This window comes from Oncorhynchus mykiss, chromosome 6 (assembly GCF_013265735.2).
Source record: "Oncorhynchus mykiss isolate Arlee chromosome 6, USDA_OmykA_1.1, whole genome shotgun sequence".
Classification (NCBI taxonomy): domain Eukaryota; kingdom Metazoa; phylum Chordata; class Actinopteri; order Salmoniformes; family Salmonidae; genus Oncorhynchus; species Oncorhynchus mykiss.
In genome coordinates, this window is record NC_048570.1 from 98,675,465 (window position 1) to 98,694,738 (window position 19,274).

At 44.5% G+C, this 19,274-nt stretch overlaps 1 protein-coding gene across 1 annotated transcript in view; it reads left to right on the top strand.

Annotated features, from left to right (window-relative positions):
- Positions 1-4,955: 4,955 nt before the first annotated feature.
- Positions 4,956-19,274, top strand: part of LOC110516022 (galanin receptor type 1-like) — a 43,961-nt gene continuing 29,642 nt past the window's right edge. The window contains exon 1 of the mRNA XM_036981696.1: positions 4,956-6,442. Within this exon, the coding sequence (XP_036837591.1) occupies positions 5,768-6,442 (675 nt within the window). The 5' untranslated portion in view covers positions 4,956-5,767. The remainder of the gene's footprint in view (positions 6,443-19,274) is intronic.

The following is a 19,274-nucleotide window of genomic DNA, read 5'->3' on the forward strand; positions in this document are numbered from 1 at the left end:
TGTAGCCTGTGGGACAGTGACCTCTCTGTAGCCTGTGGGACAGTGACCTCTCTGTAGCCTGTGGGACAGTGACCTCTCTGTAGCCTGTGGGACAGTGACCTCTCTGTAGCCTGTGGGACAGTGACCTCTCTGTAGCCTGTTGGACAGTGACCTCTCTGTAGCCTGTGGGACAGTGACCTCTCTGTAGCCTGTGGGACAGTGAGTGACAACGTCAGCCTTACACCATGTCTCCTGCAGAATTATGACGTCAACATCTTTAAGATGTGTGTTGAACTCCAATGTTAAACTCTTCAGTCTAGAGGTTGATGAGTTTAGGCCCTGAATGTTCCACATGCTGACTGATAGGTTGATGAGTTTAGGCCCTGAATGTTCCACATGCTGACTGATAGGTTGATGAGTTTAGGCCCTGAATGTTCCACATGCCAACTGATAGGTTGATGAGTTTAGGCCCTGAATGTTCCACATGCTGACTGATAGGTTGATGAGTTTAGGCCCTGAATGTTCCACATGCTGACTGATAGGTTGATGAGTTTAGGCCCTGAATGTTCCACATGCTGACTGATAGGTTGATGAGTTTAGGCCCTGAATGTTCCACATGCTGACTGATAGGTTGATGAGTTTAGGCCCTGAATGTTCCACATGCTGACTGATAGGTTGATGAGTTTAGGCCCTGAATGTTCCACATGCTGACTGATAGGTTGATGAGTTTAGGCCCTGAATGTTCCACATGCTGAATGATAGGTTGGTGAGTTTAGGCCCTGAATGTTCCACATGCTGAATGATAGGTTGGTGAGTTTAGGCCCTGAATGTTCCACATGCTGACTGATAGGTTGATGAGTTTAGGCCCTGAATGTTCCACATGCTGACTGATAGGTTGATGAGTTTAGGCCCTGAATGTTCCACATGCTGACTGATAGGTTGATGAGTTTAGGCCCTGAATGTTCCACATGCTGACTGATAGGTTGATGAGTTTAGGCCCTGAATGTTCCACATGCTGACTGATAGGTTGATGAGTTTAGGCCCTGTACTAACTGATAGTGATTTCATGTTGCAGAAAGAGAGATTAGCAGTCAGAAATGCAGTAACTATAAACTATTACGTTGTCTATATATATAAATATTCCTATTCACTGAACAAGTAAACTGTTAGTACAATAGGTCTCTCTCTCTCTCTATCTCTCTCTCTCTGTGTATCTGTCTGTCTCTATCTCTCATCTGTGTGTCTGTCTCTCTCTCTCAATTCAATTCAATTCAAGGGGCTTTATTGGCATGGGAAACATATGTTAACTTTGCCAAAGCAAGTGTGGTAGATAATTTGTTTCAACTTTAAGGAAGAGATTAATTATTGATTGATCCCCTAATTGAATCCTGCTGTGTAACGATATGCGCTGAGAGTCAGGAAGCAAGTTCAGGAAGTGAGTGTTTTAATTTACCTTTATTTAACCAGGTAGGCCAGTTGAGAACAAGTTCTCATTTACAACTGCCTCCTGGACAAGATAAAGCAAAGCAGTGCGACACAAACAACAACACAGAGTTTCACATGAAATAAACAAACGTACAGTCAATAACACAATAGAAAAGTCTATATACAGTGAGTGCAAATGAGGTAAGATTAGGGAGGCAAGGCAATAAATAGGCCGTAGTAGCAAAGTAATTACAATTTAGCATTTAAACACTGATAATACAAAATAAGAACCAGGAACAGAAACAATAACGCCTGGGGAAGGAACCAAAGGGAGAGACATATATAGGGAAGGAACCAAAGAGAGGGACATATATAGGGTAGGAACCAAAGGGAGAGACATATATAGGGAAGGAACCAAAGGGAGGGACATATATAGGGAAGGAACCAAAGGGAGGGACATATATAGGGAAGGAACCAAAGGGAGAGACATATATAGGGAAGGAACCAAAGGGAGAGACATATATAGGGAAGGAACCAAAGGGAGTGATATATATAGGGAAGGAACCAAAGGGAGAGACATATATAGGGCAGGAACCAAAGGGAGTGACATATATAGGGCAGGAACCAAAGGGAGGGACATTAATAGGGAAGGAACCAAAGGGAGAGACATATATAGGGAAGGAACCAAAGGGAGAGACATATATAGGGCAGGAACCAAAGGGAGTGACATATATATAGGGAAGGAACCAAAGGGAGAGACATATATAGGGAAGGAACCAAAGTGAGGGACATATATAGGGAAGGAACCAAAGGGAGGGACATATATAGGGAAGGAACCAAAGGGAGAGACATATATAGGGAATGAACCAAAGGGAGAGACATATATAGGGAAGGAACCAAAGAGAGGGACATATACAGGGAAGGAACCAAAGGGAGTGACATATATAGGGAAGGAACCAAAGAGAGGGACATATATAGGGAAGGAACCAAAGAGAGGGACATATACAGGGAAGGAACCAAAGGCAGTGACATATATTGGGAAGGAACCAAAGGGAGAGACATATATAGGGAAGGAACCAAAGGGAGGGACATATATAGGGAAGGAACCAAAGGGAGGGACATATATAGGGAAGGAACCAAAGGGAGAGACATATATAGGGAAGGAACCAAAGGGAGAGACATATATAGGGAAGGAACCAAAGGGAGAGACATATATAGGGAAGGAACCAAAGGGAGTGACATATATAGGGAATGAACCAAAGGGAGAGACATATATAGGGAAGGAACCAAAGAGAGGGACATATATAGGGAAGGAACCAAAGGGAGAGACATATATAGGGAAGGAACCAAAGGGAGAGACATATATAGGGAAGGAACCAAAGGGAGTGACATATATAGGGAAGGAACCAAAGGGAGAGACATATATAGGGAAGGAAGCAACGGGAGTGACATATATAGGGAAGGAACCAAAGAGAGGGACATATATAGGGAAGGAACCAAAGGGAGTGACATATATAGGGAAGGAACCAAAGGGAGTGACATATATAGGGAAGGAACCAAAGGGAGTGACCTATATAGGGAAGGAACCAAAGGGAGGGACATATATAGGGAAGGAACCAAAGGGAGAGACATATATAGGGAAGGAACCAAAGAGAGGGACATATATAGGGAAGGAACCAAAGAGAGGGACATATATAGGGAAGGAACCAAAGGGAGTGACATATATAGGGAAGGAACCAAAGGGAGGGACATATATAGGGAAGGAACCAAAGAGAGGGACATATATAGGGAAGGAACTAAAGAGAGGGACATATATAGGGATGGAACCAAAGGGAGGGACATATATAGGGTAGGAACCAAAGGGAGGGACATATATAGGGTAGGAACTAAAGGGAGAGACATATATAGGGAAGGAACCAAAGAGAGGGACATATACAGGGAAGGAACCAAAGGGAGTGACATATATAGGGAAGGAACCAAAGAGAGGGACATATATAGGGAAGGAACCAAAGAGAGGGACATATACAGGGAAGGAACCAAAGGCAGTGACATATATTGGGAAGGAACCAAAGGGAGAGACATATATAGGGAAGGAACCAAAGGGAGAGACATATATAGGGAAGGAACCAAAGGGAGGGACATATATAGGGAAGGAACCAAAGGGAGAGACATATATAGGGAAGGAACCAAAGGGAGAGACATATATAGGGAAGGAACCAAAGGGAGAGACATATATAGGGAAGGAACCAAAGGGAGTGACATATATAGGGAAGGAACCAAAGGGAGAGACATATATAGGGAAGGAAGCAACGGGAGTGACATATATAGGGAAGGAACCAAAGAGAGGGACATATATAGGGAAGGAACCAAAGGGAGTGACATATATAGGGAAGGAACCAAAGGGAGTGACATATATAGGGAAGGAACCAAAGGGAGTGACCTATATAGGGAAGGAACCAAAGGGAGGGACATATATAGGGAAGGAACCAAAGGGAGAGACATATATAGGGAAGGAACCAAAGAGAGGGACATATATAGGGAAGGAACCAAAGAGAGGGACATATATAGGGAAGGAACCAAAGGGAGTGACATATATAGGGAAGGAACCAAAGGGAGGGACATATATAGGGAAGGAACCAAAGAGAGGGACATATATAGGGAAGGAACTAAAGAGAGGGACATATATAGGGATGGAACCAAAGGGAGTGACATATATAGGGTAGGAACCAAAGGGAGGGACATATATAGGGTAGGAACTAAAGGGAGAGACATATATAGGGCAGGAACCAAAGAGAGGGACATATGTAGGGAAGGAACCAAAGGGAGAGACATATATAGGGAAGGATCCAAAGGGAGTGACGTATATAGGGAAGGAACCGAAGAGAGAGACATATATAGGGAAGGAACCAAAGAGAGAGACATATATAGGGAAGGAACCAAAGAGAGGGACATATATAGGGAAGGAACCAAAGGGAGGGACATATATAGGGAAGGAACCAAAGAGAGGGACATATATAGGGAAGGAACCAAAGGGAGTGACATATATAGGGAAGGAAGCAAAGGGAGGGACATATATAGGGAAGGAACCGAAGGGATGGACATATATAGCGAAGGAACCAAAGAGAGGGACATATATAGCGAAGGAACCAAAGAGAGGGGCATCTATAGGGCAGGCAATCGGGGAGGTTATGGAGTCCAGGTGAGTGTCGTAATGCACTGACACGCGTAACGATGGTGACAGGTGTGCTCCATAACGAGCAGCCTGGTGATCTAGAGAGACCGGAGAGGGAGCACACGTGACATGCAGGGGTTCATATAGAAGACCAAAACTATCCTAGAGGCAGTGATTTGTTTTTAGTTTCGGATATCCAACCAAGTGGTACTTTCGTTTTGCCACGTAGTATTTTATCCGAGGATTTCTCTCTGTCAAATATTCAAGATTCGAGTTAGCACAAATATTAATAATAACACTTGCTACTGTCAATACTGATATAAATATATTTAATTTTAAATGATGTCAGACAATGAAACGAAACGTCATATAACATAAAAGCCATGATAGAAATCATAGACCGCTATTGCCGGGAGGAACTGGTGTAAATAGGTTGTTGTTTTCTTTCCAGTCTTCACACCTCACAGTGTTTCACTCAAACCCTTTCCGCTCCATGGTATAATGATCTCCAGACGTACTCCACAGTAGAGGTTGTCAACCTGTAGGTAACCTGTTTACAATAGCAATAAGGCACCTTCACGGGTTTGTGGTATGTGGCCAAGGGCTGTGTTCAGGCACCCCGCGCTGCGTAGTGCTTATGGACAGTCCATAGCCGTGGTATATTGGCCATATACCACACCCACTCGTTTCTTATTGCTTAATTATACCATTAAGGTTTTAGTACGTTTTTTTACAGCAGAAGGAACCAGCGCTGAAAGGTCTCCGTGTTCATGTTACTATAAGGAGCTCCGAGAGGTTTTGGACAACACATGGTTTCATTTTACCGCTTCATGACCGCCTGGGTTCGCCTATACTGTATCTGTCATAGCCAGGCTATGGTTAGTGTGTTCCGTCGAAGACGCGCATCGGGAGACCAAGCCTCCTTTCACTTGTTGTAGTCGGCTTTTCTCACAAGTGGATAAACGCATAACCATTTCCCCCAAACGATGCGTAAAAGTAGCATAAACCCAACACATCTGGAACTTGACACAGCAGTGTTACTGGACTGAGTGTGATACATAGACCACATTGTATACCATGCGAGGCTCTGGACAAAATCACCACTTTCTCCGGAGATAGCAACGCTGTTATTTCTTAAACTCCTGGAACGTCTGGACGAGGACGCCGCGGCCGTGTGAGAGAGAGAGAACCATGCTGCTGCCGGGCAACGAAACGGGCTACGCCTGGACCGAGTTATTAAACACCGGCAACCTGACGGCGTGTGCCGGTGAAGAAGACCACGGTGGCCCGGAGGCGGTGATTGTTCCGGTGATTTTTGGATGTATATTTCTCCTGGGTGTCGTCGGGAACTCTCTAGTGATGATTGTAATAGGGAAAATCAAGGCCCGGCGCAACAGAAGTACGACAAACATTTTCATCCTCAATTTAAGTATAGCGGATCTATTGTTTTTGCTATTTTGTGTCCCGTTCCAGGCTACTATATACTCCCTACCTGAGTGGATATTTGGAGCCTTTTTATGTAAATGTGTTCACTATTTAGTGATGGTGTGTATGCTGGTGAGCATCTTCACGCTGGTTGCCATGTCAGTGGACAGGTACATAGCTGTTGTACACTCCAAAAAGTCCCCCTGCATTCGCAACAGGAGGAATGCCCTCACAGGGGTCTGTGTGATTTGGGCACTATCGTTCATATTCTCTATACCAGTGGCGCAACACCAGATACTTACTGACCACCCGGAAGCGCCGAACAGTTCGTTCTGCTGGGAAGCGTGGTACGCAAGCGCTTCCAAACACACCTACAAAGTCACTATTTTAGTCATTGGTTATCTGTTGCCGTTGGGGTTGATCATATGCTGCTATGCGAAGGTAAGACAACTTTTCGTCTGTAGTAGAGAAACTGTCAAACGCTTACCTTTTACGCACAGGTTTGGGTGTACATTAGTGAGGTTGGAAAATGACACAATGATGACATTTATTGGGCTATAATGCTAATGTTTTTCAGCCAAGCGCGGCAATAAATGCTGTGAGCGAGAACAAAGTGCGAATGTGCGGCACCACTGCGCTCCGGAAAACCTGCGCGTGTGTCAGTGCTCTTTGTACCCGGCTGCGTGACCGTTTTTTTTTTTACCCCGTGCGGTTTTTATTTTTTTATTTTTTTTATTTTACCTTTATTTAACCAGGCAAGTCAGTTAAGAACAAATTCTTATTTTCAATGACGGCCTGGGAACAGTGGGTTAACTGCCTGTTCAGGGGCAGAACGACAGATTTGTACCTTGTCAGCTCGGGGGTTTGAACTCGCAACCTTCGAGTTACTAGTCCAACGCTCTAACCACTAGGCTACCCTGCCGGTGTTGGGTTCAGAGGCCTAGAGTCTCTGACAGTCCTGTATAGTCCTTCAAATGGTTTACTACAGAATGGGTTACCTCGAGAAATTACCTATATAGTCCTTCAAATGGTTGGTTCCAAACTGAACTACTTCGACAAAACTACTTTGGTTGATATTTGTTACCATACACATGCTGTCACTTAACCCAGAACTAAAATACTGTTGTTTTTAACCCAGAACTAAAATACTGTTGTTTTTAACCCAGAACTAAAATCTTGCATAATTTGGTCAGATTCTATGTTATCATTGTTCAGATAGATTTCCATAGAAATGACAGCCATAGCTCCTTTAATGATAATATAAATAATTATAATAGTAGGCAGAATGACAGCAGCATACGGTACGTGGTGTCTGTGTGTGTGTGTGTGTGTGGGTGAGTGAGTGAGTGAGTGAGTGTTGGTGTGTGGGAGTTAGTAGGTGTGTGTGTGTGTGTGTGAGTGAGTGTTGGTGTGTGGGAGTTAGTAAGTGTGTCTCTGTCTGTTTGTGTGTGTGTCTGTGTCTGTGTCTCTCTCTCTCTGTGTGTGTGTGTGTGTGTGTGTGTGTGTGTGTGTGTGTGTGTGTAGGCGTGATAGGAAGGTACACAAAGCCATAAAACACACGTTTTTCCAGCAGCAGACTGTGATCCATGATGTCAAAAGATGCACTGAAGTCCAACAAAAACAGCCCCCTTTTCCTCATCAATTTAACTCAGCCAATCGTCAGCCCCCTTTTCCTCATCAATTTAACTCAGCCAATCGTCAGCCCTCTTTTCCTCATCAATTTAACTCAGCCAATCGTCAGCCCCCTTTTCTTCATCAATTTAACTCAGCCAATCGTCAGCCCCCTTTTCCTCATCAATTTAACTCAGCCAATCGTCAGCCCTCTTTTCCTCATCAATTTAACTCAGCCAATCGTCAGCCCCCTTTTCCTCATCAATTTAACTCAGCCAATCGTCAGCCCCCTTTTCCTCATCAATTTAACTCAGCCAATCGTCAGCCCCCTTTTCCTCATCAATTTAACTCAGCCAATCGTCAGCCCCCTTTTCATCATCAATTTAACTCAGCCAATCGTCAGCCCCCTTTTCCTCATCAATTTAACTCAGCCAATCGTCAGCCCCCTTTTCATCATCAATTTAACTCAGCCAATCGTCAGCCCCCTTTTCATCATCAATTTAACTCAGCCAATCGTCAGCCCCCTTTTCATCATCAATTTTACTCAGCCAATCGTCAGCCCCCTTTTCATCATCAATTTAACTCAGCCAATCGTCAGTCAAACAGGGCTGAAAAGTGACCGTAAGTAGGAATACATAAATACTGATGCTAATATACTCATGGTAATATATACATGTAAACAGTGCTGAAAAGTGACTGTTAGCAGGAATATACACTGAATGCACAAAACATTAGGAACACCTTCCTAATATTGTCTTGCTCCCCCTTTCTCCCTCAGAACAGCCTCAATTTGTCGGGGGGCATGGACTCTACGAGGTGTCGAAAGCGTTCCACAGGGATGCTGACCCGTGTTGACTCCAATTCTTCCCACAGTTGTGTCAAGATGACTGGATGTCCTTTGGGTGGTGGAACATTCTGGATACACACAGGGAAACTGTTGAGTTTGAAAAACACAGCGCTGTTGCAGTTCTTGACACACTCAAACCGGTGCGCCTGGCACCTACTACCATACTTTATTTATTTATTATGGATCCCCATCCATAAAAATAATTATAATTATTATTAATAATAATAATCTGACAAAATTAAGGCAGTTATACAATTGTAAAAATATTACAATATGTTAATTACAGAATTCACAACACACTAAGTGTGTGTCCTCAGAGCCCATACTCCACGACCACATATCTACAACGCAAAATCCATTTGTACGTCTGTGTGTCTGTATGTTATCATGTGTTTGTAGGCATGTGTCTGTGCCTATGTGTTTAATTTAATTAGTTTTTTAATTTAACCTTTATTTAACCAGGTAGACCAGATCACCTTTATTTAACCAGGTAGACCAGATCACCTTTATTTAACCAGGTAGACCAGATCACCTTTATTTAACCGGGTAGACCAGATCACCTTTATTTAACCAGGTAGGCCAGATCACCTTTATCTCTCTTCCACCATGAGAGATTGACATGCATGTCATTAATGTTAGCTCTCCGTGTACTTTTAAGGGCCAGCCGTGCTGCTCTGCTCTGACCCAACTGCAATTTTCCCAAGTCCCTCTTTGTGGCACCTGACCACACGACTGAACAGTAATCCAGGTGAGACAAAACTAGGGCCTATAGGACCTGCCTTGTTGATAGTGCTGTTAAGAAGGCAGAGCAGAGCAGTGGTTTATTATGGACAGACTTCTCCCCATTTTAGCTACTGTTGTATCAATATGTTTTGACCATGACAGTGTATAATCCAGGGTTACTCCAAGCAGTTTAGTCACCTCAACTTGCTCAATTTCCACATGATTTATTACGAGATGTAGTTGAGGTTTAGGGTTTAGTGAGTGTTTTGTTCCAAATACAATGCTTTTAGTTTTAGAAATATTTAGAAATATTTAGTATTTAACAAACAAACTGCAGCTCTTTGTTTAGAGTTGTAGTCATTTCAGTCGCTGTAGTAGCTGACGTGTATAGTGCTGAGTCATCCACATACATAGAAATACATATAAACTCTGGCTTTACTCAAAGTCAGTGGCATGTCGTTCATAAAAATTTGAAAAAATCAAGGGGCCTAAACAGCTACCCTGGGGAATTCCTGATTCTAACTTAATTATATTTGATGGGCTTCCATTAAAGAACAACCTCTGTGTTCTGTTAGACAAGTACATTTTCATCCACATTATAGCAGGGGGTGTAAAGCCATAACACATATGTTTTTCCAGCAGCAGACTATGATAGATCATGTCAAAATCTGCCCTGAAGTCTAACAAGACAGCCCCCCACAATCATTTTATCATTAATTTCTCTCAGCCAATCATCAGTCATTTGTGTAAGTGCCGTGCTTGTTGAGTGTCCTTCCCTATATGCGAGCTGAAAGTCTGTTGTCAATTTGTTTACTGTTTAATAGCATTGTATCTGGTCAAACACCATTTTTTTCCAGAAGTTTACTAAGGGTTGGTAACAGACTGATTGGTCGGCTATTTGAGCCAGTAAAGGGGGCTTTACTGTTCTTGGGTAGCGGAATGACTTTAGCTTCCCTCCAGGCCTGAGGGCTTAAATTATGCCTAGTAGGCTTAAATTGAAGATGTGGCAAATAGGAGTGGCAATACCATCCTCCATTATTCCTCAGTAATTTTCCATCCAGATTGTAAGACTCCGGTGGCTTGTCATTGTTGATAAACAACAATCATTTTTTTCACACTGACTTTACGGAATTTCTTCCACACTGACTTTGCGGAATTCGAAAGTACAATGCTCATCTTTTACAATTTGGTCAGATATACTTGGATGTGTAGTGTCAGAGTTTGTTGCTGGCATGTCGTCCCTAAGTTTGTTGATCTTGCCAATGAAAAAATGATTAATTGTGTTGGCAATATCAGTGGGTTTTGTGATAAATGAGCCATCTGACTCAATGAATGATGGAGCCAAGATGGCTTTTTCTCCCCAAAATGTTCATTTAAGGTGCTTTTTATTATCATTCTTAATATAATGTATCTTTGATGCATAGTATAGTTTATTTTGATTCAGTTTAGTCACATGATTTCTTAATTTGCAGTACGTTTACCAATCGGTTGTGCTGCCAGACTCATTTGCCATACTTTTTGCCTCATCCATCTCAACCATACAATTTTTCACTTCCTCATCAATCCAAGGGGATTTAACCGTTTTTCACTTCCTCATCAATCCAAGGGGATTTAACCGTTTTTCACCTCCTCATCAATCCAAGGGGATTTAACCGTTTTTCACTTCCTCATCAATCCAAGGGGATTTAACCGTTTTTCACTTCCTCATCAATCCAAGGAGATTTAACAGTTTTTCACTTCCTCATCAATCCAAGGGGATTTAACCGTTTTTACAGTCATTTTCTTAACGGATGCTTATTAGTAAATGGAATGAGCAATTTCATAAATGTGTCAAGTGCAGCGTCTGGTTGCTCCTCATTACACACCACAGACCAGCAGCGTCTGGTTGCTCCTCATTACACACCACAGACCAGCAGCGTCTGGTTGCTCCTCATTACACACCACAGACCAGCAGCGTCTGGTTGCTCCTCATTACACACCACAGACCAGCAGCGTCTGGTTGCTCCTCATTACACACCACAGACCAGGAGCATCTGGTTGCTCCTCATTACACACCACAGACCAGGAGCATCTGGTTGCTCCTCATTACACACCACAGACCAGGAGCATCTGGTTGCTCCTCATTACACACCACAGACCAGGAGCATCTGGTTGCTCCTCATTACACACCACAGACCAGGAGCATCTGGTTGCTCCTCATTACACACCACAGACCAGCAGCGTCTGGTTGCTCCTCATTACACACCACAGAACAGCAGCGTCTGGTTGCTCCTCATTACACACCACAGACCAGAAACTATTCTTTACATCATCAACATAGGAATCACTACAGAACGTATTGTATGACCACTTATACACTATATTAGGCCCAGCCTGACCTCTTACACTCTATTAGGCCCAGCCTTTGGAACTTTGGTTTTCCTAGACATGGCTACTGTATTGTGATCACAACATCGGATGGATCTGGATACTGCTTTTAAAGCCAATTTCTGCAGCATTAGTAAAGATGTGATCAATACATGTTGATGATTTCATTCCTGTGCTGTTTGTAACTACCCTGGTAGGTTGACTGATAACCTGAACCAGGTTGTTTGTAACTACCCTGGTAGGTTGACTGATAACCTGAACCAGGTTGTTTGTAACTACCCTGGTAGGTTGACTGATAACCTGAACCAGGTTGTGTGTAACTACCCTGGTAGGTTGACTGATAACCTGAACCAGGTTGTGTGTAACTACCCTGGTAGGTTGACTGATAACCTGAACCAGGTTGTTTGTAACTACCCTGGTAGGTTGACTGATAACCTGAACCAGGTTGTGTGTAACTACCCTGGTAGGTTGACTGATAACCTGAACCAGGTTGTTTGTAACTACCCTGGTAGGTTGACTGATAACCTGAACCAGGTTGTGTGTAACTACCTTGGTAGGTTGACTGATAACCTGAACCAGGTTGTTTGTAACTACCCTGGTAGGTTGACTGATAACCTGAACCAGGTTGTGTGTAACTACCCTGGTAGGTTGACTGATAACCTGAACCAGGTTGTTTGTAACTACCCTGGTAGGTTGACTGATAACCTGAACCAGGCTGTTTGTAACTACCTTGGTAGGTTGACTGATAACCTGAACCAGGTTGTTTGTAACTACCCTGGTAGTTTGACTGATAACCTGAACCAGGTTGTTTGTAACTACCCTGGTAGGTTGACTGATAACCTGAACCAGGCTGTTTGTAACTACCCTGGTAGGTTGACTGATAACCTGAACCAGGTTGTTTGTAACTACCCTGGTAGGTTGACTGATAACCTGAACCAGGCTGTTTGTAACTACCTTGGTAGGTTGACTGATAACCTGAACCAGGTTGTTTGTAACTACCCTGGTAGGTTGACTGATAACCTGAACCAGGCTGTTTGTAACTACCCTGGTAGGTTGACTGATAACCTGAACCAGGTTGTTTGTAACTACCCTGGTAGGTTGACTGATAACCTGAACCAGGTTGTTTGTAACTACCCTGGTAGGTTGACTGATAACCTGAACCAGGTTGTTTGTAACTACCCTGGTAGGTTGACTGATAACCTGAACCAGGCTGTTTGTAACTACCCTGGTAGGTTGACTGATAACCCGAACCAGGCTGTTTGTAACTACCTTGGTAGGTTGACTGATAACCTGAACCAGGCTGTTTGTAACTACCCTGGTAGGTTGACTGATAACCTGAACCAGGCTGTTTGTAACTACCTTGGTAGGTTGACTGATAACCTGAACCAGGCTGTTTGTAACTACCCTGGTAGGTTGACTGATAACCTGAACCAGGCTGTTTGTAACTACCCTGGTAGGTTGACTGATAACCTGAACCAGGCTGTTTGTAACTACCCTGGTAGGTTGACTGATAACCCGAACCAGGCTGTTTGTAACTACCTTGGTAGGTTGACTGATAACCCGAACCAGGCTGTTTGTAACTACCCTGGTAGGTTGACTGATAACCTGAACCAGGCTGTTTGTAACTACCTTGGTAGGTTGACTGATAACCTGAACCAGGCTGTTTGTAACTACCCTGGTAGGTTGACTGATAACCTGAACCAGGCTGTTTGTAACTACCCTGGTAGGTTGACTGATAACCTGAACCAGGCTGTTTGTAACTACCTTGGTAGGTTGACTGATAACCTGAACCAGGCTGTTTGTAACTACCCTGGTAGGTTGACTGATAACCTGAACCAGGCTGTTTGTAACTACCCTGGTAGGTTGACTGATAACCTGAACCAGGCTGTTTGTAACTACCTTGGTAGGTTGACTGATAACCTGAACCAGGCTGTTTGTAACTACCCTGGTAGGTTGACTGATAACCTGAACCAGGCTGTTTGTAACTACCTTGGTAGGTTGACTGATAACCTGAACCAGGCTGTTTGTAACTACCCTGGTAGGTTGACTGATAACCTGAACCAGGCTGTTTGTAACTACCCTGGTAGGTTGACTGATAACCTGAACCAGGCTGTTTGTAACTACCTTGGTAGGTTGACTGATAACCTGAACCAGGCTGTTTGTAACTACCCTGGTAGGTTGACTGATAACCTGAACCAGGCTGTTTGTAACTACCCTGGTAGGTTGACTGATAACCTGAACCAGGCTGTTTGTAACTACCTTGGTAGGTTGACTGATAACCTGAACCAGGCTGTTTGTAACTACCCTGGTAGGTTGACTGATAACCTGAACCAGGCTGTTTGTAACTACCCTGGTAGGTTGACTGATAACCTGAACCAGGCTGTTTGTAACTACCTTGGTAGGTTGACTGATAACCTGAACCAGGCTGTTTGTAACTACCCTGGTAGGTTGACTGATAACCTGAACCAGGCTGTTTGTAACTACCCTGGTAGGTTGACTGATAACCTGAACCAGGCTGTTTGTAACTACCCTGGTAGGTTGACTGATAACCTGAACCAGGCTGTTTGTAACTACCTTGGTAGGTTGACTGATAACCTGAACCAGGCTGTTTGTAACTACCCTGGTAGGTTGACTGATAACCTGAACCAGGCTGTTTGTAACTACCCTGGTAGGTTGACTGATAACCTGAACCAGGTTGTTTGTAACTACCCTGGTAGGTTGACTGATAACCTGAACCAGGCTGTTTGTAACTACCCTGGTAGGTTGACTGATAACCTGAACCAGGCTGTTTGTAACTACCCTGGTAGGTTGACTGATAACCTGAACCAGGCTGTTTGTAACTACCCTGGTAGGTTGACTGATAACCTGAACCAGGTTGCAGGCACTGGTTACAGTTTGAAGGTTTTTTCTTGAGTGGGCAGCTTGATTAGAGCCAGCAGAATATGAATGTCATCTGTTTACCAGCAAGTTCATGAATTCATGGACCTTCTTTCTCAGTATGTTAATATTGGCTATTTTTAGCACTTTTCTGTCTTGCTTGATTGTTTTTACTGCTTTACTGGGAAGCTTATCAGAAGTAGACTTGATAGTGCAGGGTGAGCTGCACAAAGTGGTCTTTCGACTAGGGCACACCACCTCCTACTAGGACACACCTCCTTAGTGTTAACAGTGGTCTTCCTACTAGGACACACCACCTCAGTGTTAACAGTGGTCTTCCTACTGGGACACACCACCTCAGTGTTAACAGTGGTCTTCCTACTAGGACACACCGCCTCAGTGTTAACAGTGGTCTTCCTACTAGGACACCACCTCAGTGTTAACAGTGGTCTTCCTACTAGGACACACCACCTCAGTGGTCTTCCTACTAGGGCACACCACCTCAGTGTTAACAGTGGTCTTCCTACTGGGACACACCACCTCAGTGTTAACAGTGGTCTTCCTACTAGGACACACCGCCTCAGTGTTAACAGTGGTCTTCCTACTAGGACACACCACCTCAGTGTTAACAGTGGTCTTCCTACTAGGGCACACTGCCTCAGTGTTAACAGTGGTCTTCCTACTAGGACACACCACCTCAGTGTTAACAGTGGTCTTCCTACTGGGACACACCACCTCAGTGTTAACAGTGGTCTTCCTACTAGGACACACCACCTCAGTGTTAACAGTGGTCTTCCTACTGGGACACACCACCTCAGTGTTAACAGTGGTCTTCCTACTAGGACACACCACCTCAGTGTTAACAGTGGTCTTCCTACTAGGACACACCACCTCAGTGTTAACAGTGGTCTTCCTACTAGGGCACACTGCCTCAGTGTTAACAGTGGTCTTCCTACTAGGACACACCACCTGAGTGTTAACAGTGGTCTTCCTACTAGGACACCACCTCAGTGTTAACAGTGGTCTTCCTACTATGACACACCACCTCAGTGTTGACAGTGGTCTTCCTACTAGAACACACCACCTCAGTGGTCTTCCGACTAGGGCACACCACCTCAGTGTTAACAGTGGTCTTCCTACTAGGACACGCCACCTCAGTGGTCTTCCTACTAGGGCACACCACCTCAGTGTTAACAGTGGTCTTCCTACTAGGACACACCACCTCAGTGTTAACAGTGGTCTTCCTACTAGGACACACCACCTCAGTGGTCTTCTTACTAGGACACACCACCTCAGTGTTAACAGTGGTCTTCCTACTAGGACACCACCTCAGTGTTAACAGTGGTCTTCCTACTAGGACACACCTCCTCAGTGTTAACAGTGGTCTTCCTACTAGGACACACCACCTCAGTGATAACAGTGGTCTTCCTACTAGGACACACCACCTCAGTGTTAACAGTGGTCTTCCTACTATGACACACCACCTCAGTGGTCTTCCTACTAGGACACACCACCTCCTACTAGGACACACCGCCTCAGTGTTAACAGTGGTCTTCCTACTATGACACACGACCTCAGTGGTCTTCCTACTAGGACACACCGCCTCAGTGTTAACAGTGGTCTTCCTACTATGACACACCGCCTCAGTGTTAACAGTGGTCTTCCTACTATGACACACCACCTCAGTGTTAACAGTGGTCTTCCTACTATGACACACTGCCTCAGTGGTCTTCCTACTATGACACACCGCCTCAGTGTTAACAGTGGTCTTCCTACTATGACACACCACCTCAGTGGTCTTCCTACTAGGACACACCGCCTCAGTGTTAACAGTTGTCTTCCTACTGGGACACACCACCTCAGTGTTAACAGTGGTCTTCCTACTATGACACACCACCTCAGTGGTCTTCCTACCATGACACACCACCTCAGTGGTCTTCCTACTATGACACACCACCTCAGTGTTAACGGTGGTCTTCCTACTATGACACACCACCTCAGTGTTAACAGTGGTCTTCCTACTAGGGCACACTGCCTCAGTGTTAACAGTGGTCTTCCTACTATGACACACCACCTCAGTGGTCTTCCTACTAGGACACACCGCCTCAGTGTTAACAGTTGTCTTCCTACTGGGACACACCACCTCAGTGTTAACAGTGGTCTTCCTACTATGACACACCACCTCAGTGGTCTTCCTACCATGACACACCACCTCAGTGGTCTTCCTACTATGACACACCACCTCAGTGTTAACGGTGGTCTTCCTACTATGACACACCACCTCAGTGTTAACAGTGGTCTTCCTACTAGGGCACACTGCCTCAGTGTTAACAGTGGTCTTCCTACTGGGACACACCGCCTCAGTGTTAACAGTGGTCTTCCTACTAGGACACACCACCTCAGTGTTAACAGTGTGCTTCCTACTAGGACACACCACCTCAGTGTTAACAGTGGTCTTCCTACTAGGGCACACTGCCTCAGTGTTAACAGTGGTCTTCCTACTGGGACACACCACCTCAGTGTTAACAGCCAACGCTCTTAGTATAGCAATGTACATTAATGCAGCATTATGACGACTCATTGTCACAATGGTAGGGATTAGCTGAGCTGGTCTTGGGTCATTGATAAGTCATTGTTTCAACGTAGCCTTGAAATGCTTGGACAGAGTCCAGGAGCCAAGATGATTTTGGATGGACTCTGTCATTCCTGTAGAGGATCTTCTGTTTCCAGAAGGTGTCAAAGTTATCAATAAAAGTGACTCCAGCAGAGCTACAGTAGTCTTTTAGCCAGATGTGTAAGGCCAGTAGCCTGCTGAATCTTTCACACCCGCAGCCCAACGATGATACTGGACCTGAAATATCAGATGTTCCGAGCTAGCCCTCCTGATGTTGTTTGACCCCACACGGACTACGACAGTGTCAGCTCCCGGCATCTGTGGTAGAACAGTCGGAAGCAGCCTCGTGATGTCCTGTACTCGTTATCCTGGGTAGAACAGAGTTTATGCCTGGAAAACCAAGATGTTTCTCACCATAGAGCTGCTTATGATGACAGCTGGTGATGTTCAATGGGCCGGTCTCTCAGGGAGCCTCACGGTCTGGTGAGGCTAGGAGCTCCAAGGATCTGAACCCGAGATAGAAGCCACTGGAGAGGGAGACAGAACAGAGGACGAAGACGCAGATACCTTCCGGATCTGATCATTAATGGGAAGCCACCAAGGAAGAAGGCCCTGGAACTTCTGGATCCATGGAGGCAAAGCTGTTTCTGATTCTGTGTCGGGTCCGGGCTCAACATCTCAACACCGCCGAAGGGAGACCCCTTCGCGGGTGGAACCCTGCTGGGCACCGGCCAGTCGGCTGTGGAGAGCCGAAACGGAGGCGACACTTCCACCAAACTATAGAGGCGTCCAGCTACTGGGGTGGAAGAACACAAAAAAGTCAGTGGATGTTGATCCCCCAGTAGCTTGTGAAGGTTTGCTACTTGCTTGTGAAGGTTTGCTACTTGCTTGTGAAGGTTTGCTACTTGCTTGCTAAGAGTAGCCACTTCCCCCTCTGAGGAATCTGGAGGGATCTCGGGACCGACAGCAGCGCTCACAGCAACTAAGCCCAACAGAGCCACAGGATCCAAAATAAAAATAAGTTTATAGAAACACTGTCAGCGTTACAAAAACAATAAACCGAGGTCTCTCGTTCAGCTTTCGTTGTCCAACAGCAACATACGACACTTAAATGTTTTGTCTTGTCCATTTACCCTCTGACATATACAATCCTCAAGTCTTTAAAAAAAATCACTATTTAACCTGACTCCTCCCCTTCATCTACTTTGATTGAAGTGTATTTAACAGGTGACATCAATAAGGGATCATATCGTTCACCTGGAATCACCTGGTCAGTCTATGTCATGGAAAGAGGTGTTCCTAATGTTTTGTACACTCAGTGTATAAATACCGATGGTAATATGTACAGTACATGTAAACAGGAGTAATAGTGACCAGTAGCAGGATGAATAGATAGATACTAATAGTAATGGCAATCAATGAACAGCAGTATATAGGACGCAATACATCTAATCAGTAATCATTTTAAGCAGCAGTGTAGGTGTGAGGGGGAGAAGCAGTTGTTAGCCATTGAACAGTCGTATGGCTAGGAGATAGAGGTTCTCCAAGTCCTCTATTCTCCAAGACCTCTATACTCCAAGTCCTCTATTCTCCAAGACCTCTATTCTCCAAGTCCTCTATTCTCCAAGTCCTCTATCCTCCAAGTCCTCTATTCTCCAAGACCTCTATTCTCCAAGTCCTCTATTCTCCAAGTCCTCTATTCTCCAAGTCCTCTATTCTCCAAGTCCTCTATTCTCCAAGTCCTCTATTCTCCAAGTCCTCTATTCTCCAAGTCCTCTATTCTCCAAGTCCTCTATTCTCCAAGTCCTCTATACTCCAAGTCCTCTATACTCCAAGTCCTCTATTCTCCAAGTCCTCTATTCTCCAAGTCCTCTATTCTCCAAGTCCTCTATAGTCCAAGTCCTCTATAGTCCAAGTCCTCTATTCTCCAAGTCCTCTATTCTCCAAGTCCTCTATTCTCCAAGTCCTCTATTCTCCAAGTCCTCTATTCTCCAAGTCCTCTATTCTCCAAGACATCTTTACCAGTGGAATAGTTTGAGCCTGAATTTTTAAAATGTTTAAATGGAACATATTTATAGCTCAGGGGACTGTGGTCAAATATCAGTACAAGATGTTCTCTACTGACATGTCCTCATTAGTGTTGCTAAAGGTCCTCTTTCTGGTTTGTATCTGAAGTATTTTGATGGATTATTCCACTGTGTATATGTCACTTCCTGACCTTAGTTCCTTTTGTA